The 19,458-nt window shown below is 38.1% G+C and overlaps 1 protein-coding gene across 2 annotated transcripts in view; it reads right to left on the bottom strand.

Annotated features, from left to right (window-relative positions):
• The window catches only part of MAGI2 (membrane associated guanylate kinase, WW and PDZ domain containing 2), a 1,476,322-nt gene that overhangs the window by 350,718 nt on the left and 1,106,146 nt on the right, over window positions 1–19,458 (bottom strand). For both annotated transcript variants that reach the window (XM_068972797.1, XM_068972798.1), the window contains exon 7: window positions 16,755–16,812. In XM_068972797.1, the coding sequence (XP_068828898.1) occupies window positions 16,755–16,812 (58 nt within the window). The remainder of the gene's footprint in view (window positions 1–16,754; window positions 16,813–19,458) is intronic.

Raw genomic sequence — 19,458 nt, 5'->3', positions numbered from 1 at the left:
GAAGAATCATGATACTCCCTCAAATTCTCAACCATTTCAGCATCATTTACTGTACCTCCAATGTACTGGCCATTCTACTTACCTGGTGTTATGAGGATGAGCAAGATGCTCTGTGACTATAAAGAATCTATTACCCAGGGAACTAGCCACTACAATGAGCTGGGAAGGGTGAGACTAGTCTGACTTGTAATATACTGGATTGAACTGGATTGCTATTTATTAACAACTTATACATGAGCTATTGAAATGTGAAATCACGATACAACCCAAGTCTGGTGGTTGATGGTTTAGTTGCTAAGTCGTGTCCGACTCTTGTGATCCCATGGACTATAGCCTGTCAGGCTCCTCTGTCCATGGGATTCTTCAGGCAAGAATACTGGAGTGGGTTGCCATTTCCTTCTCCAGGGGATCTTCCTGGCCCAGGAATCGAACCCAGATCTCCTGTATTGCAGGCAGATGATTTATCAACTGAGCTATGAGGGAGGCCCCAACTGAAGTCTACTGAACCCCAAAAATATAATTAAGAATTATAAACCTGTGCATACATGTCACTGATACATAATGCTAGAAACACACAGCCATGGGTACAAGCATACTTCGGGTCTGACATCAAGGAGAGTCAGAGAAATGAGGAAATCATGAAGGCAATACCAGTGCTGCCTGGGATTATCCAGGAAGGAGGGGTCAGTGAAAAAGCGCCAGTGAGGGGAGAGAGACACGACTGGGAACAAGGCTGTGTAGATCTTGAAAGTCAATGTGACAGGAAGATAATTCCCACTTTATAGAATAGCAAACCTCTCTAGGTTTCCAAGTCTAATATTCAGAGTGAGATAAAGATTAAAAAAATATTATTCTTGACTACTGAGTCTTTATTACTGTTTATATCAGAGAAAAATTAAATACACAGTTTTTCCTTTTATAAGCTAGACAGTAATGCAGGAAGAATTAGGAAACAAAACAAAATTAAAAGTACTTTTGATGCATCTTAGGGAGAAAAGGCTCCTTTGCCAGATACCTAGAATCTGCACAGAATCTTTCAATACCTTGCATTAATAAGTGGCCATGTGGCCTGACTGGGTAGGAGCCTGTCATTCTGAGAAGATAAGGACCCTGGGAAGATAAGAAAGGCATGGAAAGGAAGTAATGGGAAGAGATGATAAAGGTTCAGTAGAACCAAGAGCAAATACAGGTGGCAGTAAGTTGCTTCACTGTTGATTTTAATAGCTTGCTTTTTGGAAAAACTAGTGTAGAAGAGTTTTATATAATTAACACACTATGCCTAAAATTATGCCATTACAGGAAGATCAGAATTCTGGGATGACAGCTTCATGTATCTGTAACAGGGGATGTATTTTAATGTAACATGTTTCTTTCTTTCCACAATATACACACAAGGTTGGTGAATGTAGGCTCCCTCATTGGCTGAGCTTGTACTTTCCATTCTAAAGCTCCAAATAAAGATGGAATGCATGATGTTGGCTATTTGAGAAGAACATTCCATCTTGCACATTTTATAGTTACTTAATAGCTGTTCAGATTAAAATTCTATTTAATAGATACCACAATCTGTAGAAAGAAATAGTTGTCTGACAAATGAATGGCAGCCTTGTAATAAAAGAGGGCGTAATGGGAGAGTGGTAGGGAGCAGAGAGAGATGAGAACTAATACTCATTGAGTAAATACTATATGCCAAACCTTCAGGTAAACATGTTTCGTGCTTTTAATTGAGCTGCTCCTCAGAGCGGGTAAACAATTTTTAGAAGTTTTCAGAGAAAGAAGTAGATTCATGACTCACACCTGGCTCTGTGTAGTGCCAAATCCAACAATACTGATCTAGGTGCTTCTGACACAAATACACATTTACTTTTCAATGATACTTCCTCTGTATATTTAGGCTTGGACTATTTTTAGTAATCTGTGACTACTTCAGGGTGGTTCTCAATTATCAGTATTGTTGTTATCACACAATTATCAGTGTGAGATCAGTGAAACTGGATCTCACAGAATTTTAAATTACAAGCTGGTTCTCAGAAGATAAAAATGTGAAAATATAGCACATTACTTTGATTATTGAATTATTTTTTAAAGAGCCCAGTGATTATGTGCATAGAAATGGGGACTATATACATTTTATAAGAAAACACATGTGCGTGTGTATATTTCACGTGTCATGAAAAGTAAGAATAGGAACGAGAATGAGAATATAGGTGAGGGGCCAGAAGACCAGCTCTGGGTGACTTAATTTTCAAACCAGAGGAGTCTCCTCCGGGGGTTGCCTGTCAGCCTCACTTAAGGCTGATCCTCACTCTACTTTTCTTGAACTCTGTCCTTACCATCTCTGGAAATTGAACATGGGCCGCTGTCTCTGGCCATTATGATAATGATAATAAGATTCTGCACTAACATTTATGAATGAGATTAGAGATTTATGTGAGTGAGAATGGGGGAAGGTCAATAATAACAACTACTTATGCCTTGTTTCAAACTTGGAAAAGGACATATTAGGTCCTGCTGAAGTCCAGTCATACAATAAGTGAAAACACAGCATTGCTCAAGTATTTACAGTAAGTCCTTACGCGGTAACAAGGTGGAAACGCAAGTATGAGTGAGAATCCTCCCCCTGAGGCCGAGTGACAGCTGCGTGGCTAAGTGTGGGTTAGCCATGAACAGTAACATAGGTGAGAGGAGCCACCTGCACGCTGGTTTCCTCAATCTCATGTGGATCTCTTGGACTTCACCAGAGGGAAAGCCACTTACAGTGAGTCTCAGTGATCATTCCTTATTTTAACATCAAACCAACATCTGAAGTTTAAAACGGATCTGCAGGTTAAGTCTACTTCCCATTATCTTTGTAGAGTTCCCCTGTATCTCTGAATTGCAATGGCCTCATCTAACTATCCTGCTCACCTCACAGGATTGTTTTGAAGAGAAATATGTGAAAGTGTTTAAACGCTGTATAGATTTTTATATTATCTGGTGGTACTCAGAGTATGGGAGTCAAGTGTAACTTAAATACCAACAGCATCAAGTCTTTTAATTCCTGTCCTGGGCTGCAACTCCATTTCTACCGCCTGCGAGGTTGATGGTCTGGCTTAAGTTTCTATGTCTGTAAAATGTGAATAATATCTAACATAAAGGGTTGTTGTAATGACTAAATAAGTTATGTAAAATGCTGAATACATAAAAACTACTTAGTAGATGGTAGCTACATATGGACATCATCAGATGGTCAACACCGAAATCAGATTGATTATATTCATTGCAGCCAAAGTTGGGGAAGCTCTATACAGTCAACAAAAACAAGACCAGGAGCTGACTGTGGCTCAGATCATGAACTCCTTATTGCCAAATTCAGACTTAAATTGAAGAAAGTAGGGAAAACCACTAGACCATTCATTCAAGTATGACCTAAATCAAATCCCTTATGACTATACAGTGGAAGTGAGAAATAGATTTAAGGGACTAGATCTGATAGATAGAGTGCCTGATGAACTACGGAATGAAGTTCATGACATTGTACAGGAGACAGGGATCAAGACCATCCCCATAGAAAAGAAATGCAACAAAGCAAAATGGCTGTCTGGGGAGGCCTTTCAAATACCTGTGAAAAGAAGATAAGTAAAAAGCAAAGGAGAAAAGGAAAGATATAAGCATCTGAATGCAGAGTTCCAAAGAATAGCAAGAAGAGATAAGAAAGCCTTCCTCAGAGATCAATGCAAAGAAATAGAGGAAAACAACAGAATGGGAAAGACTAGAGATCTCTTCAAGAAAATTATAGATACCAAGGGAACATTTCATGCAAAGATGGGCTCGATAAAGGACAGAAATCGTATGGACCTAAAAGAAGCTGAAGATATTAAGAAGAGGTGGCAAGAATACACAGAAGAACTGTACAAAAAAGATCTTCATGACCAAGATAATCATGATGGTGTGATTACTTATCTAGAGCCAGAAATCCTGGAATGTGAAGTCAAGTGGGCCTTAGAAAGTATCACTACGAACAAAGTGGAGGTGACGGAATTCCAGTTGAGCTATTTCAAATCCTGAAAGGTGATGCTGTGAAAGTGCTGCACTCAATATGCCAGCAAATTTGGAAAACTCAGCAGTGGCCACAGGGCTGGAAAAGGTCAGTTTTCATTCCAATCCCAAAGAAAGGCAATGCCAAAGAATGCTCAAACTACCACACAATTGCACTGATCTCACAGGCTAGTAAAGTAATGCTCAAAATTCTCCAAGCCAGGCTTCAGCAATACGTGAATCATGAACTATTAGATGTTCAAGCTGGTTTTAGAAAAGGCAGAGGAACCAGAGATCAAATCGCCAACATCCACTGGATCATTGAAAAAGCAAGAGAGTTCCAGAAAAACATCTATTTCTGCTTTATTGACTATGCCAAAGCCTTTGACTGTGGGGATCACAATAAACTGTGGAAAATTCTGAAGGAGATAGGAATACCAGACCACCTGACCTGCCTCTTGAGCAATCTGTATGCAGGTCAGGAAGCAACAGTTAAAACTGGACATGGAACAACAGACTGGTTCCAAATAGGAAAAGGACTAAGTCAAGGGTGTATATTGTTACCCTGCTTATTTAACTTCTATGCAGAGTACATCATGAGAAACGCTGGGCTGGAAGAAGCACAAGCTAGAATCAAGATTGCCGGGAGAAATATCAATAACCTCAGATATGCAGATGAAATCACCTTTATGGCAGAAAGTGAAGAGGAACTGAAAAGCCTCTTGATGAAAGCGAAAGAGGAGAGTGAAAAAGTTGGCTTAAAGCTCAACATTGAGAAAATGAAGATCATGGCATCTGGTCCCATCTCTTCATGCAAATAGATGGGGAAATAGTGGAAACAGTGTCAGACTTTATTTTTGGGGGCTCCAAAATCACTGCAGATGGTGATTGCAGCCATGAAACTAAAAGACGCTTACTCCTTAGCAGAAAAGTTATGACCAACCTAGATAGCATATTGAAAAGCAGAGACATTACTCGCCAACAAAGGTCCATCTAGTCAAAGTTATGGCTTTTCCAGTGGTCATGTATGGATGTGAGAGTTGGACTGTGAAGAAAGCTGAGCACTGAAGAATTGATGCTTTTGAACTGTGGTGTTGGAGAAGACTCTTGAGAGTCCCTTGGACTGCAAGGAGATCCAACCAGTCCATTCTGAAGGAGATCAGCCCTGGGATTTCTTTGGAAGGAATGATGCTAAAGCTGAAACTTCAGTACTTTAGCCACCTCATGCTCACTGGAAAAGACTCTGATGCTGGGAGGGATTGGGAGCAGGAGGAGAAGGGGACGACCGAGGATGAGATGGCTGGATGGCATCACTGACTCGATGGACGTGAGCCTGAGTGACCTCCGGAGCTGGTGACAGACAGGGAGGCCTGGCATGCTGTAATTCATAGGGTTGCAAAGAGTTGGATACGACTGAGCAACTGAACTGACTGACTGAACTGAGATGGTAGTATTATGATTTTCCTGGCCTGACTGACAGTTGTTTATCATTTACATATTAAGTCAATGCCCCCAACTAACTAAGTAATAGTACAGAAAAGGAAAGGCAATCATTCCTATCATTTTGTCTGAAAATCCTATGTTTGTGATGTCCAATTGAAACTGGAGAAAGTGAAGTGAGAATAAAAAGAGGGGACTTTGTCAACCTCTATACATGAGTGTTGCACTAAATAGAAATTTGAACTAAGCTTTTTACATTGTGACAGACTCAATAAGTGTTACTTAATAAGCTTTTGGAAACCAAATACCTAATGGTGAATTTCACCTGGACTAGATTAATGAAAATATAATGTTATTGGCCTGTCACAGGCCAAATCCAGATAAGCTCAGCCACAGGACAGAATTTTTTCCTGATAATTTTAAATTTCATCTTATTTAGCTAGATTGAATATACAAAATTTGGTAATAAAAAGTTTGTTATCTATATATTATATTGTTATCTGTCTATGGTAACATAATTTCATTTAGGTAAATAAAGTCATCTGTTAAACACTTAATAGAAAAGTAATGGGTAGCCTTTCCCTTCTCCAGGGGATCTTCCCAACCTGGGGATTGAACCCAGGCCTCCCACATTGCAGGTGGATTTTTTACTCACTGAGCCACAAGGGAAGCCCAAGAATACTGGAGTGGGTAGCCTATCCCTTCTCTAGGGGATCTTCCTGACCCAGGAATCAAACCAGGGTCTCCTGCATTGCAGGCAGATTCTTTACCAACTGAGCTATCAGGGAAGCCCCTTAACAATGTCACCTTGTACTATAAAAAGTGGAAAACAATATTCCCTTCAAATGTCTTCAGCTCTGACAATGGTGAGAAAAATATAGTTCTCACCCGACTTTTTGTCTATAAGCTTCTCTTTATATCACTGACTTTTTATTTAATGATAATTAGTTTCATATCTGTAGATATAAAATACATTGTAGATATCAAATACAATGTGTTCCAGATGTGTATAGTGGACTTGTGGATTCAGAGGGAAAGGGAGAGGGTGGGATGATTTGGGAGAATGGCATTGTAACATGTATACTATCATGTAAGAATCGAATCACCAGTCTATGTCCGATGCAGGATACAGCATGCTTGGGGCTGGTGCACGGGGATGACCCAGAGGGATGTTGTGGGGAGGGAGGTAGGAGGGGGGTTCATGTTTGGGATCGCATGTACACCCGTGGTGGATTCATGTCAATGTATGGCAAAACCAATACAGTATTATAAAGTAAAATAAACTAAAAATAAAAAGTTAAAAATAAATAAATAAAAAAAATAAAAGAATAAAAAAACAGATACAATGTGTTCATGACAATATATTGTCAGAGCTTTGTAAGGAGATTCTATTATAATAGTCCACTCTTTTTGGAAGTCTTTCGTTAACATTCACATCATGGGATTGTTAAAATCATTAAAATAAAATAAAAGAATGGGAATATATGTTATTGTCTAGCCAAATAACAAGCAGAAATGGAAAGAAAATGCTTTTAAATTTTAAGTAATCTTTGATCAGCAGGCATAATGAGAAAACAATGAGGCTTAACACGGGAGAATGCCCAAATTTATCCTTGTTAACACAAGGTGCAGTGGATGTTCCTTGAACTAGAAGAACTCTCTTAGCAATCACCTAATCCAAACCACTTATTTAACAGATAGAAGCCAGAGAGGTTAAGTGTAATTTTCTACTAGCCTGTAAATTCAAAACCATGCATGCAAAAAAGGACAAACTATTACTAACATTATGGTCTGTGACACAAAAACAGTTTTGAAAAACGTTACCTGAATAGTAAAAGAGATGAAATTATAGTTTTCATGTGGGGGCAGGTGACTGTCTTTTGCTATATTCATAATAATGTACACAAATGACAGCAATCTACTGCTTCTTCTGTTGCACTAAATTTCTTCATCTGTCTGACAGCCTCTCCCTGAGCTGAATGTGATTCTAGTTTTGTATCCATTAAAGATCTAAAAGACCTAAATGCCAGCCAACCGGTTTAATTCCAGAGAGAATTCTTTTCCAACACTAAAGGAAAAAACAGCAATGCTGTTTCAGTATGCTAGTCTCCAACATGACAGGATGCTGAGGAATTTTTAGGATAATTCTGACCCTATCCAATTTTTCACTTCATGTGCTAACTTCAGAACTTAGTCTAAGATATGGCTCCAAAGTATGTGGTGATACAACCTGGTAGCAGGAGACAATTTGTAATTCATTCACAAGAAACCTAACATATTTAATCCAGACAGAGATTAAAAAGCTATATAAGCTAACTATTTCACAAATTATGGAATGATGACAATAATTTACTTGTTACTATAACATTACCTTGGCAAGAGCCAAACAGAATTATCCAGTGAAAGATGGTGGCAGTTTTCTCTGGGTCTGGTCTAGCAATGACCTACACAGAATAGAAATAGGCGATCCTCCTCCATCAGGAGAGAGAGCACATTTCACAGCACCCTAGGACCTCTCAGTGAAGAAATGACACTCCCCACATCCACCTGCTCACACTCCTCTCAGAACGTTGCCTGAAACTCCCTCGAGCAGCAAGGCCCGATTGCAGACTGTCCTCCCTTCCTTCACCATGGCCATTCTCCAGTTCTCATGGTCCTACAGAAAAGATGGAATAGAAGGAGAGAGCATAGTCCTTCCTTGGGAGCACGCAATGGTGTTTCCAGTTATGACTGTTCTCGTCATCTCTCCTTGGGATAATAAGGGCTTAGGGATATTGCTGCCTCTACCCCTCAGTTCACCTGCTGTGTGCTAGATGTTGTGTTCAAACTCTCCAGAAGTATCTAAATGAGAGGCTAATTTAATTAATTAAAAAATGTTTCAAGACAAACAACAGTTTACATTACATTCATGTTTTCATTGCATACATTAAACTCTTCACTAACACTTTCAAAGAAAAGAATAGATGATGCTGGAATAATAATTATTTTGTCTTTTATTACTGACTTCAAAACAAAAAAGTGATTCATTAGAATTGTAAAAACAAAAAGATAACTGCTATCAAAGTGATTAACTCATTGTTATTTGTAAAAGTCCACTTTCAATTAAGTCTATTTAAACTTCTAGGCTCCTAAGACATTTTTTTAACTTTGAACCAGAAGATTTGCTAAAATAAGGCAGTTTATCAGCTTAAAAGTTGCTAAAAAAATATATCCAATTATAGAGTTGAGTTTTCTTTCCTTCAGGTGAAAAGACATTCAGGAGAAGGAAAGGCAACTGGAATACAAAATAAATTTTGGTCATATTAAAATGAATCAGCAATAGGGAAATACCTTCCAGGATGAAAAATTATCTCTAACTTCATGAAAAGGGTTGATGAGGGGCATATACCCAGGTCTTAACTGTATGATAATAGTAAGCAGGGAGATTGGACATGAGACTTCATTTTGATTTGAGAGAATCATAGTTTAAAAATATTTGACAGACTTTGGCAAAAAGAGCAGAAACAAGCATAAGTTTTTCCACCAATCTGTGGTTGAAGTGCAGTGTTAACAAAGTAGATCAATAGCCAGTTGAAATTTACATAGTATGAGTAAGTAGTACAGAGTGGTAAGTAAGAATTATCAGTGACAAACTATCAGAAATGCTAACACAGTGTAAAGAACATGTATGTGAACCCAGGAGATCCCTCACAATAAGGTTTGATGCTTGTCTTCTCCAGGCAGAAAGGAGTGATGCTGCACACTATGAAGTTGACCTAGATCAGCCAGAAGGAGGTAAAAATGTAATAACTTAGCAAGAAAGAACTGACTATAGTTTGGTTAGAAATAGAATATCTTATGTTTGTTTCAATATTCTTATTCCCTTCATTGAACCGTGAAGTTAATTGATTTATGCTTATTTAATAAACATGAGAAACACTTTATAAATTATAAAGTTAATGTTAATGTAAAACATAGCTAGTCTATTGAAAGGTCTTTCTTAGCTCTCCATGCATCAGATAGCTGCAGCCTTACTAGGAGTCTGCTCATTGAGATCTCATTTAACTCCTCAGAGATTAGTTCCCTCATTCTCTGGGACAATGGATATGAAAGTAGTTGAAAGTAAAAATAGTGTCTTAAACATCACTGTGTTATTAAATAAATCCTTTCATCACAAGTACTTTCTTTGGAAATTACCCTGAAACCTCAGCCCCTCTGGAAGACACAGAAATATCACACTCTGCAGTCCTTACTTCATCATTTTCAGTGGGCTTATGGAAAAAATACCAGAAATAGTATTTTTTATTCAACGTGGCACACTCTAACCATGAGATTTAGTTATATGTTTCTTATAAATCAAATAATCATCCTTAGAATTATTCACTTTTGGGGGTGCATTGTATCATGAAAGGCTTCCCTGGTAGCTCAGATAGTAAAAAATCTGCTTGCAATGCAAAAGACCTGGGTTCTATCCCTGGGTTGGGAAGATCCCCTAGAGAAGGGAATGGCTACCCACTTCAACATTCTTGCCTGGAGAATTCCATGGACAGACAGAGCCTGGCGGGCTACAGTCCATGGGTCACAAAGAGTCAGACATGACTGAGTGACCAACACTGCTACTGTATCAAGAAAGAACTGTAAAAGCAGGTAATGCCCAAAGGACAGTCCTTAGCTATGTCACTGGGATACATAAGATAAAATATAATTAACATTTGTTCAGCACTTCCTACATACCTGTGTTAGGTGCTAAGGCTTCCCTAGTGGCTCAGATGGTAAAGCATCTGCCTGCAGTCCAGGAGACCCAGATCAGATCCCTGGGTCAGGAAGATCCCCTGGAGAAGAAAATGGCAAACCCACTCCAGTATTCTTGCCTGGAGGTTTCCATAGACAGTACAGTCCATGGGGTCATAAAAAGTCAGATATGACTGAGCAATGAATATTTTCACTTTCACCAGCTGTGTAATGAGACTGCTTAGATTCAAATTCCAGCTTTATTATTTAGTACTTGTAGAAATAGCTATATCTCAGTTATTTTTATCTTCTTATCTTTATTTTCTATTTCATTATCTATAAAACTGGGATGGTAACATAGACTTCACAGTTGTTTTGTTCTGATTAAATGAGTTAGTAATATGTATAGCACTTAGAACACTGACTGGCATGTAATAGATGCACAGTACAATCTCTTCCTCTCCTTTTCCCTCTCTCCATTCTGATCCCCATCCTCCTCCCTTTCCTCCTGTGATACTGTGAAATGCTGCCACTCGTGTTCTTGGCCACTAAGTGATAACTGATACGACCAAATGCTACTGACAAGATTCAGAGCTCCCTTTAGAACGTAACTGAGCAACTTCAACAGTGCATTTTAGTTTAATATCTTCTATTACACAAGTTTGTTAAGCTGGTGAAAGGATTCTTTTTTAAATAGCTGTTTAAAAGCATCAGAACAGTGTGCTGATTTTTGAAAACTGAAGAAAACATTGAAAGTTTGAAAAAATTATCTTTCAATACAGGAAAAAAATTCTCTAAGAAAAGGCAAGATTTTAAAAGGATATACTTTTGTGTTGATTTCTAATTGGACGTGTTTTACATATATGCTGACTTTTCAAAAATTCTGAACTTAAAAAGTGTTTTCTTGGAATATTTAGAGAACTACTCAAAGGCATGAAGGAGAAAAACATTGTTAAGATAATGCTGTTGCGTTAAAATCCCCTCTAACCACTTTGCAACTTGCTACATCATGACAAATACTCATCATTAACCATGAAATGAATGCAATTCTCCTTTCACATTCAATGTTATATTGGAGATATTATATGGTATCTTTCATACATTCTGGAACTGCACACAAGCAACAGTTCATAGTAGCAGATGTGTGACATCACATGAAAACTTGTAAAACCTTTACATGAAAATCACATCTGTCAGTCTCCACTATTACCTTAACTGTAGCTGTATGGTTTGCTTCTCCGCCTGTGCCAGAGAAGGCAGCTTTGCATGAAAACTGTTCCAGGAAATTGTGTCTTCTGGGCAAGCTAGTTAAGCAAATTGTGTAACTGCCATTGAAACCAAAATGCACCCAGCAGACATAATTTCACAAAAGAGGAGGAAAAAAAACACATTTGTACAAAAGTCACAGCTGTTCAACTCTACATTTTGTACTTTTTTCATTAAAAAATTCCCTTTCTTTATGAACAGTGACAGTTACATTTCTAGTTAGCAACTTTAGGACTTTTTAATACATTGCTAAGTCCTGCACTATCATGGACTTAGTGTCAAGAAAAATAGGGCTAACCTCTTTCTGTGGCTAAACTGAGCAGAAATGTGGTCTGTCTGTCCTGTCTGCAGATGAAATAAGAAAACATGCTGAGTGAGCCTCACTGTTCTTCAAAATACAGAGCTGTGTGGGTGCTTCTGTAGCTCCAAATAAGGGGCAACATCTCTATGCTGGGGCCCTCACAACATGCAATCCTCTCTGTTCAGGACTTTCCAGTCTTGCTCTTGGGGGCCAGAGTGTCTGGGACCACTCTCAAACCATGGGTGGTGGAGTTGGTGGCTCAGAATGAGTGAGTCAGAAGTCAGCCTGGTGGGGCTGTGTGCAACATGACCACCACTCTCTGTCACCCTCCTGTGATACCACTAGAGGGGAGCCAGGGAGAAGATGTCCTTTGGGGACTCTCTGTTCCTCTCCAGTGATGAGTTGCAGAAGCTTGTTCAGACCATCACATGAGGATTATGAACACTACATTTATGGGATGCATTTCAAGCTAGAGTTTGGACTCTGGGCTCTACAGTCACAGTGCCTGGGTCCATTCCTATCAATACTGAACTTCTTCAGACAGAGTTTCCCCATATGTCAATTTAAGACAATTTACCTCATTATACTAATGTTGTTCAATTGCTCAGTCATGTCTGACTCTTTGCCACCCTATGGACTGCAGTAAGCCAGGCTTCCCTGTCCTTCAGTATCTCCTAGAACTTGCTCAAACTCATGTCTGTTGAGTCGATGATGCCACCCAACCATCTCATCCTCTGTTAGCCCCTTCTCCTCCTGCCTTCAATCTTTCCCAGCATCAGGGTCTTTTCAAATGAGTCAGCTCTTTGCATCAGGTGGCCAAAGTATTGGAGCTTCAGCTTCAGCATCAGTCCTTCCAATGAACATTCAGGGTATATTTCCTTTAGGATTGACTGGTTGGATCTCCTTGCAGTCCAAGGAACTCTCAAGAGTCTTCTCCAACACCACAGTTCAAAAGCATCAATTCTTCAGCGCTCAGCCTTCTTTATGGTACAACTCTCACATCCCTACACAACTACCGGAAAAACCATAGCTTTAAAATGATGTCTCTGCTTTTAAACATGCTCTCTAGGTCTGTCATAGCTTTTTTCCCAAGGTGTCTTTTAATTTCATGGCTGCAGTCACTGTCCATAGTGATTTTGGAGCCCAAGAAAATAAAGTCTTTCACTGTTTCCATTTTTTCCCATCTGCCATGATGTGATGGGACCAGATGCCATGAGGCAATGATACTTACATGATAATAATGATAATTTTTTCTGAGTTTTAAATATATTAAATCTGTAATCTTAAAACTAGATTTGCCCAGGATAAAATTATGACACAGCAAGTTAAAGTTACCAATAGTGGTCAAAATTTACTCAGCCCAGGTTTTCCAGTGTCAAGTTGCATAAACACTTTCCTGCTGTTGACTGCTGGAGTCCTATTGGCTTATCTGTGGCTGGCAGGAGTGAGTGTTTGTGCAAATGTGCCACAGGCACAGGGTTTCTTTCACTCTGACATTCACTGCTGATGTCTGCTCTACAACTTCTCCTCCTAGTTGTTGGTTTGTCTGAAGAGTAACTGCTGAGTTAGACTTCTAGAGTCCTAGGCTTTTTTACCACTTGGTGGGAGGATGGAATGTTTTCCATATTTTGTAACCAGTCCTCTAATTGTGTAATGGGGTATGCAATTAAATACCAAAAATGATAGCTCTCTAGAGAACCCATTATATACTGTAAACACACAACATTTACAAGTTGAGGTATTTCAATAATTTCGATGATTTTTTTTTCCAGAAGACATTTCTAAGAAATAATGGCATACAGTTCTATTTAAAATTATCTGGAGGTCTGAGTTACCTTAGTTTTTTGACTGGTCTGATACACATACACATGCCTAATTCTTGGTATTGGTATACCTATGGAATCATGTAATGGGGAAAAAGCCATGACAAATAGAATTGGATGCAACCTGAAGGAAGTTAAACTATTAGACTCACTATGATTGTACCCAGAGGCTTTCCTGGTAGCCCAGTGGTAAAGAATCTGCCTGCCATTGCAGGAGATGTGGGTTCGATCCCTGGGTTGGGAAGATCCCCTGGAGAAGGAAATCCCACTCCAGTATTTTTGCCTGAAGAATCCCATGGACAGAGGAGCCTGGTGGGCTATAGTCCATAGGGTTGCAAAAGAGCTGGACCCGACTTAGCGACTAAACAACAATGACAATGACTGCATTTCAGACCTCACAATCACTTGAAATGTAAAAGTATTAAAAGTTAGTCTGATCTAATTATGTAAGATATAACTAACTAAATTATGAGTAATTTTCTGACTTCGGTGATTATACATGAAAAACGAAGTGGAGAAATGTAGAAAGAAATGTGTTGTGCTGTGCTTAGTGGCTGTCATGTCTGACTCTTTGTGACCCTATGGACAGTAGCCCGCTAGGCTCCTCTGTCCACAGGGATTCTCCAGGCAAGAATAATGGGTGGGTTGCCATGCCCTCCTTCAGGGGATCATCACAACCCAAGGATCAAACCCAGGTCTCCCACACTGCAAGCAGATTTTTTACTGAGTCACCAGGGAAGCCCAAGAATACTGGAGTGGGTAGCCTATCCCTTCTCCAGGGGATTTTCCCAACCCAGGAATCGAACTGGGGTCTCCTGCTTTACCAGCGGAGCTACCAGGAAAGCAAGTGGAAAGAAATGTAGTTTAAGCAAAAACAAATACAAAGTAAACCATATGAAGTGTAATGGTACTGAGAATCATTTCCTTTTAGGGTTATAGCTAATGTCCAATTCAATAATTTAACTACCAGCATCAGATCTTTCCTTGAAGAACAGACACCTCAATGATCAAGAAGGTAGGAAGCATTGCTTTCTGATGTGTGAGTCTCTTACCTCTTTGATAGATATTTAAGCAGAGAAGGAAGGTTTGAGTTAAATACTGTTTTGTACATTGGAAATCAGCTTGAAAGCAGTTGAAGACATGGAATAAGAATTGGAAGATTTCAAACAGGGAAAGGGTCAGAAAATCATGTCCCCCCAGGCCAAGTTTGTCCAGCCATCTATTTTTGCTAATTAAGTTTTATTGAAACATAGTGACACCCATTCATTTGAAGTGTCACCTGTGGTTGTTTTCAACAACAGCAGAACTGAATAGCTGTGAGAGATGCCATTTGGCCCCCTAAAATATTCGCTATATGGCTTTTTATGGAGTTTCCCAATATCTAACCTTAGGAAAGTGTTCTTGTTTGATAAACTATGTAAGGAAGTGTATTACAGATGAGATCTGGCGTGTCACATACTTCTGTTCTCTTTCCTTCCATTGAGCTACCTTGGATTTCAGATGTCATAGGTTTAAGCAAGGGATAGTCTGATTCAACAATTAAGACGAAATAACACTTATTGGCGTGCTGCAGTCCATGGGATAGTAAAGAGTCAGACACGACTGAGCAACTAAACTGAACTGAAAACTTATTGAAAATCTTTTAACATTGACAAAATTAACCAGGAGTTGCAGCTATAGTATTATTAAAATATATATGTATTTTAATTGATGAGCAGTGTAATGGGACTAGAAGCCTTAGAATCATCTAAAAGTGATTTTCCTTTATTTTTGCAATTAGTGATACCTCCAAGTATTTATCTTAATTTTTGCATCTATTGAGTGTCTACATGACCTTAGATACTGTGTTAGAAAACTGCATTTGGCAAATGAAGTAAATTCACCTTCACTGGAAATGACTGTGGTGCCAAAATTCACTTGAGATGATAGCTCAAGACAAGTGTTCACGAAGGAGATGCTCAAGGGCTTGAGCACACAGGCTGTCCTCATCAGCACCTCCCCAGTGGAGACAAGGGCTTGACACTTAGTAAAAGCTCAGTAATGGTTTGCTGCTGCTGCTGCTGCTGCTAAGTTGCTTCAGTTGTATCCGACTCTGGGCAACCCAATAGACGGCAGCCCACCAAGCTCCCCCCGTCCCTGGGATTCTCTAGGCAAGAACACTGGTGGGTTGCCATTTCCTTCTCCAATGCATGAAAGTCATGTCCAACTCTTAGCGACCCCATGGATTGCAGCCTACCAGGCTCCTCCGTCCATGGGATTTTCCAGGCAAGAGTACTGGAGTGGGGTGCCATTGCCTTCTCCGAGTAACGGTTTGACTATGGCTATAAAAACAATTTAGCAATGATGTCTTTAGTTTGTAACCATTTACCTACCATCTAGATTATTATTGTTAACAGAATATGGTTGGAGGAAAGAGATTTAGATCTTGATGGAGAGGGCGAACGTCTTTAGTGTTTCAGCCTCTGGGTTTCTTGGGCATGTAGGTTTTGTTATTCACCCAAATAACATGAACAACATGATGCAATAAGTAAAATTTAAAAAACTGTCTATCAGAAAAGGGGTTCTGGAAAAAGTAAGTCATGTACATAACTACTGAAAGTTATTGAATATTACTTGATTTTCCTAAGGGAAGATGTGTATATAACTGAATCCTTAATGGGGGCTTTATCCTGACTAAAAGGATGCATAGAGTGGTAACTCATTATGCTGCGACCTCCAATAGATAAAAGTCCAATTTACAAGAAAAACCCTCCTGATTTAAAATGAGGCCTTAAAAGACAAAGAAATCCAAATTTTATTTCATCCCTCAACTGAAAAATATGGTTGCTTCTTTTAACTGACTTTGAAATCTGGTCTAATAGAACATCTCTATTGCACAACTAGTCAGCTCCCAACATTCTGATTGCAAAATGAAGGGCATTTACTTTGATATCTTTAATTATCACTCATTTAGAGGACAGTGTGAAAGACACTTTTCCAATTGGTGTTTTAGAATCATGAGTCAAAGGGAAAGTATGACAAATTAGCCAGCTGGAGAGGCAAGAGACAGCTAGCTAGTGCAGCTAGTTTTTGTGGGTACTTCAAAGTAAGATGAAAGGGGAATAAAAGGACTGTTACCACATATGCACAATAAATGGAACACTAACACAATTTCACAACACATTAATAACAAGTTAATATCAAACTTAGAGACTTACTCAACATAATAAGTGCCATATATGGGATCATCGATTTTTTCCCAGCCATATGGAAGCTCTGAAAAATAAAGAGTTGTTTCTTTCAGTAAATAAGTAACAGATAACACTATTTTTAATAAGTAATATAATTTAATTGTACATATATTGCAGAAATAGTCTAACAAACTGGAATAAAGTATTCAGAGTCAGCACCAAATTTCAAATGCATATTGTCGGAACTATAAGCAGCACTGAAATTAGCACTTTAAACACGGAACTCTCTTCTCTGTAGATACACTGCTGGGTCTAGTTGTCTATCCCATGCCAAGCAGTACAATGGCACATCATCATGTTATCACCACCCAAGGCAATGCAGAAGGCAAATCACTTTCCTGAAAGAGCACACAGCTTTCTCACTTATTTGTATTGTTAAAAGGACCATTTCAGGATAAAGATTATAATTTCAAAATATATTTCTGAGAATAGCAAATTGTTTCTGATGGCTGAAACAAAGAAATTACACATTCTCAATTGATATCCCACTATTCGAGATAGTTAGCTTACTGTTCTCTCTCCATGGGTCAGAATTTGAATGCTGCCAATAAACTCTCTGGGTATATTTTTTTATAAAGTCTAAAATTCTGAACATGCTTTCCTTGACAATATGGTTTATATCTTCAATTCTCCACAGCAAGTTTTAATAACACACATTAAAATATCAACAATACAATAAAGGTTTCTTTAAGGAAAAACATGCTATCTGAAAACTAGGCTATGTGTTATGATACTGTTTTCAAATATACCAAGTCATTATAATTAATTCCTATAAATATGAAGAATATTATATTTTCCTAACACATATTAATAATATACATAAAACTTGAAACTAAGTAAGATGTATTGACAAACTCTTAATAATATGTTTAAATGACACTTAAAAGTTTTATTATTATAAGTAGTAATATGTTTTCATCATAGACAAGCACAGTTATAAAAAGAAAATTAGAATCACCTGCAATTCTGCCATCCAGAGACAAATAATTTTTAGAGAAATTAGGTAATATAGTCATATTATTTTTACAGCCTGGTATTTCTACCTAACAAATATTGAGGGCATCTTCAACATGAATGAGTGCTACCGCACAGTATCACTTTGAAAGTGGCACAGTTCTTGTGTGAGTTGTGGTTAGAGCCTTGTATAATCCCACCAGTCTTCTGTCATTGAACATTTGGGACTTTTCAGTTATATGTCACCTGTGTTGGACTTACTAAAGCTTAAGTCTTTCATCATTTTCCCAATAACTTAGCCATGATAAATTCCTAGTTAAAGGGCATGCACACTTTTGTGACTTTTGATAAATCTCTATATCTATATTCACATTTTACTATCCCATTCAAAAAAGAAGCCAATTTATGACTTCATTGGGAATTTGTGAGTGACTTTGGTTCTCTGTACTATCAAATTAAATACAGGTCCACAATTCCTCATCCAAATATTTTTGGACAGAGGGGTTTTGATATTCATAATTTTTCTGATACTCATAATTTTTCTGATTTTAGAAGGATAACATGATGCAAATAAATGACTTCTATTCTATAGCAATCCAAGCAGTGTTTGAGAAAGCACTTAAAATTTTTTAAAGCCATGAATATTCAGGCAGCCCAAATCATGTGATTCTCACTAAGAGGCACAGAAAAGGACCCTTTCAAGTCAGTTACCACTAGTTTGCTGCCAGCATGCCCAGATCAGGTTACCTTTTGTTGCCACATGAGTTTATAAAAGGCAATTTTTAGAACTTTTGAAATCTGGATATGCAGATAAAATATTATACATTATTATTTGAAAATCAACCAAATTATTTTTAAGTAGCAGTTCATAGTTGTATTAATTTTTATTTCTTCATTCTTGGACTTTTTTTCCCTTTTGTACATTTCTTGCTTTTATAAATCAATTCATAATAGTTTTTTTAATTTATGAAGAGTAACAATCCTTTATCACATGTTGCATACATGTTTTTAAGAGTTTAATTTTGTTGAATAGTCTCTTTAACACATGTTTTTTAAAATTTTATTTGGTAAATTCTCAGTGATTTCCTTATGGTTTCTATTATTGGATCTTCCCCTAAATAATAAAGATATTTTTCAAGTATTTTTTTAACTATATAAAATCTAGGCTATGACCTGGTTTAATAATTCTTGGATTAGTAATGGATTAACATAAGATACTTGGAGTAGTAACATATATCACCAAATTGTGAAGCACCTTAAGAAATTTTTCTTTCAAAATGGTAATAAGAATATTACTGAGTATTTAGTACGTCCAGGTACTGATGGACTTTCCATGCACTGACTCATCTTATCTTAACAATCATACAGGATTTAAAAGCTCTGTACTTTGGTTCCAGAGACCTTAGCCAATTCAGATATGAGTTTAGGCACTCTGTTTAATATAGCATAAACAATACTTAATTTAGACTAATGAGAATAACTATCCAGATAGTTTTTATCAAATTCCCCAAGCTACTGGACAGTTAGGCTATTAAAAAGAAAAATCCATTTGACAGATATCTACTGAGTGAGTTTTGCTGCTTCTAAGTCGCTTCAGTCGTGTCCGACTCTGTGCGACCCCATAGACGGCAGCCCACCAGGCTCCCCCATCCCTGGGATTCTCCAGGCAAGAACACTGGAGTGGGTTGCCACTTCCTTCTCCAATGCATGAAAGTGA

This window comes from Capricornis sumatraensis, chromosome 5 (genome assembly GCF_032405125.1).
Source record: "Capricornis sumatraensis isolate serow.1 chromosome 5, serow.2, whole genome shotgun sequence".
Classification (NCBI taxonomy): domain Eukaryota; kingdom Metazoa; phylum Chordata; class Mammalia; order Artiodactyla; family Bovidae; genus Capricornis; species Capricornis sumatraensis.
The sequence above is the reverse complement of the archived record's forward strand: the minus strand, read 5'-3'. Positions and strand labels throughout refer to the sequence as shown.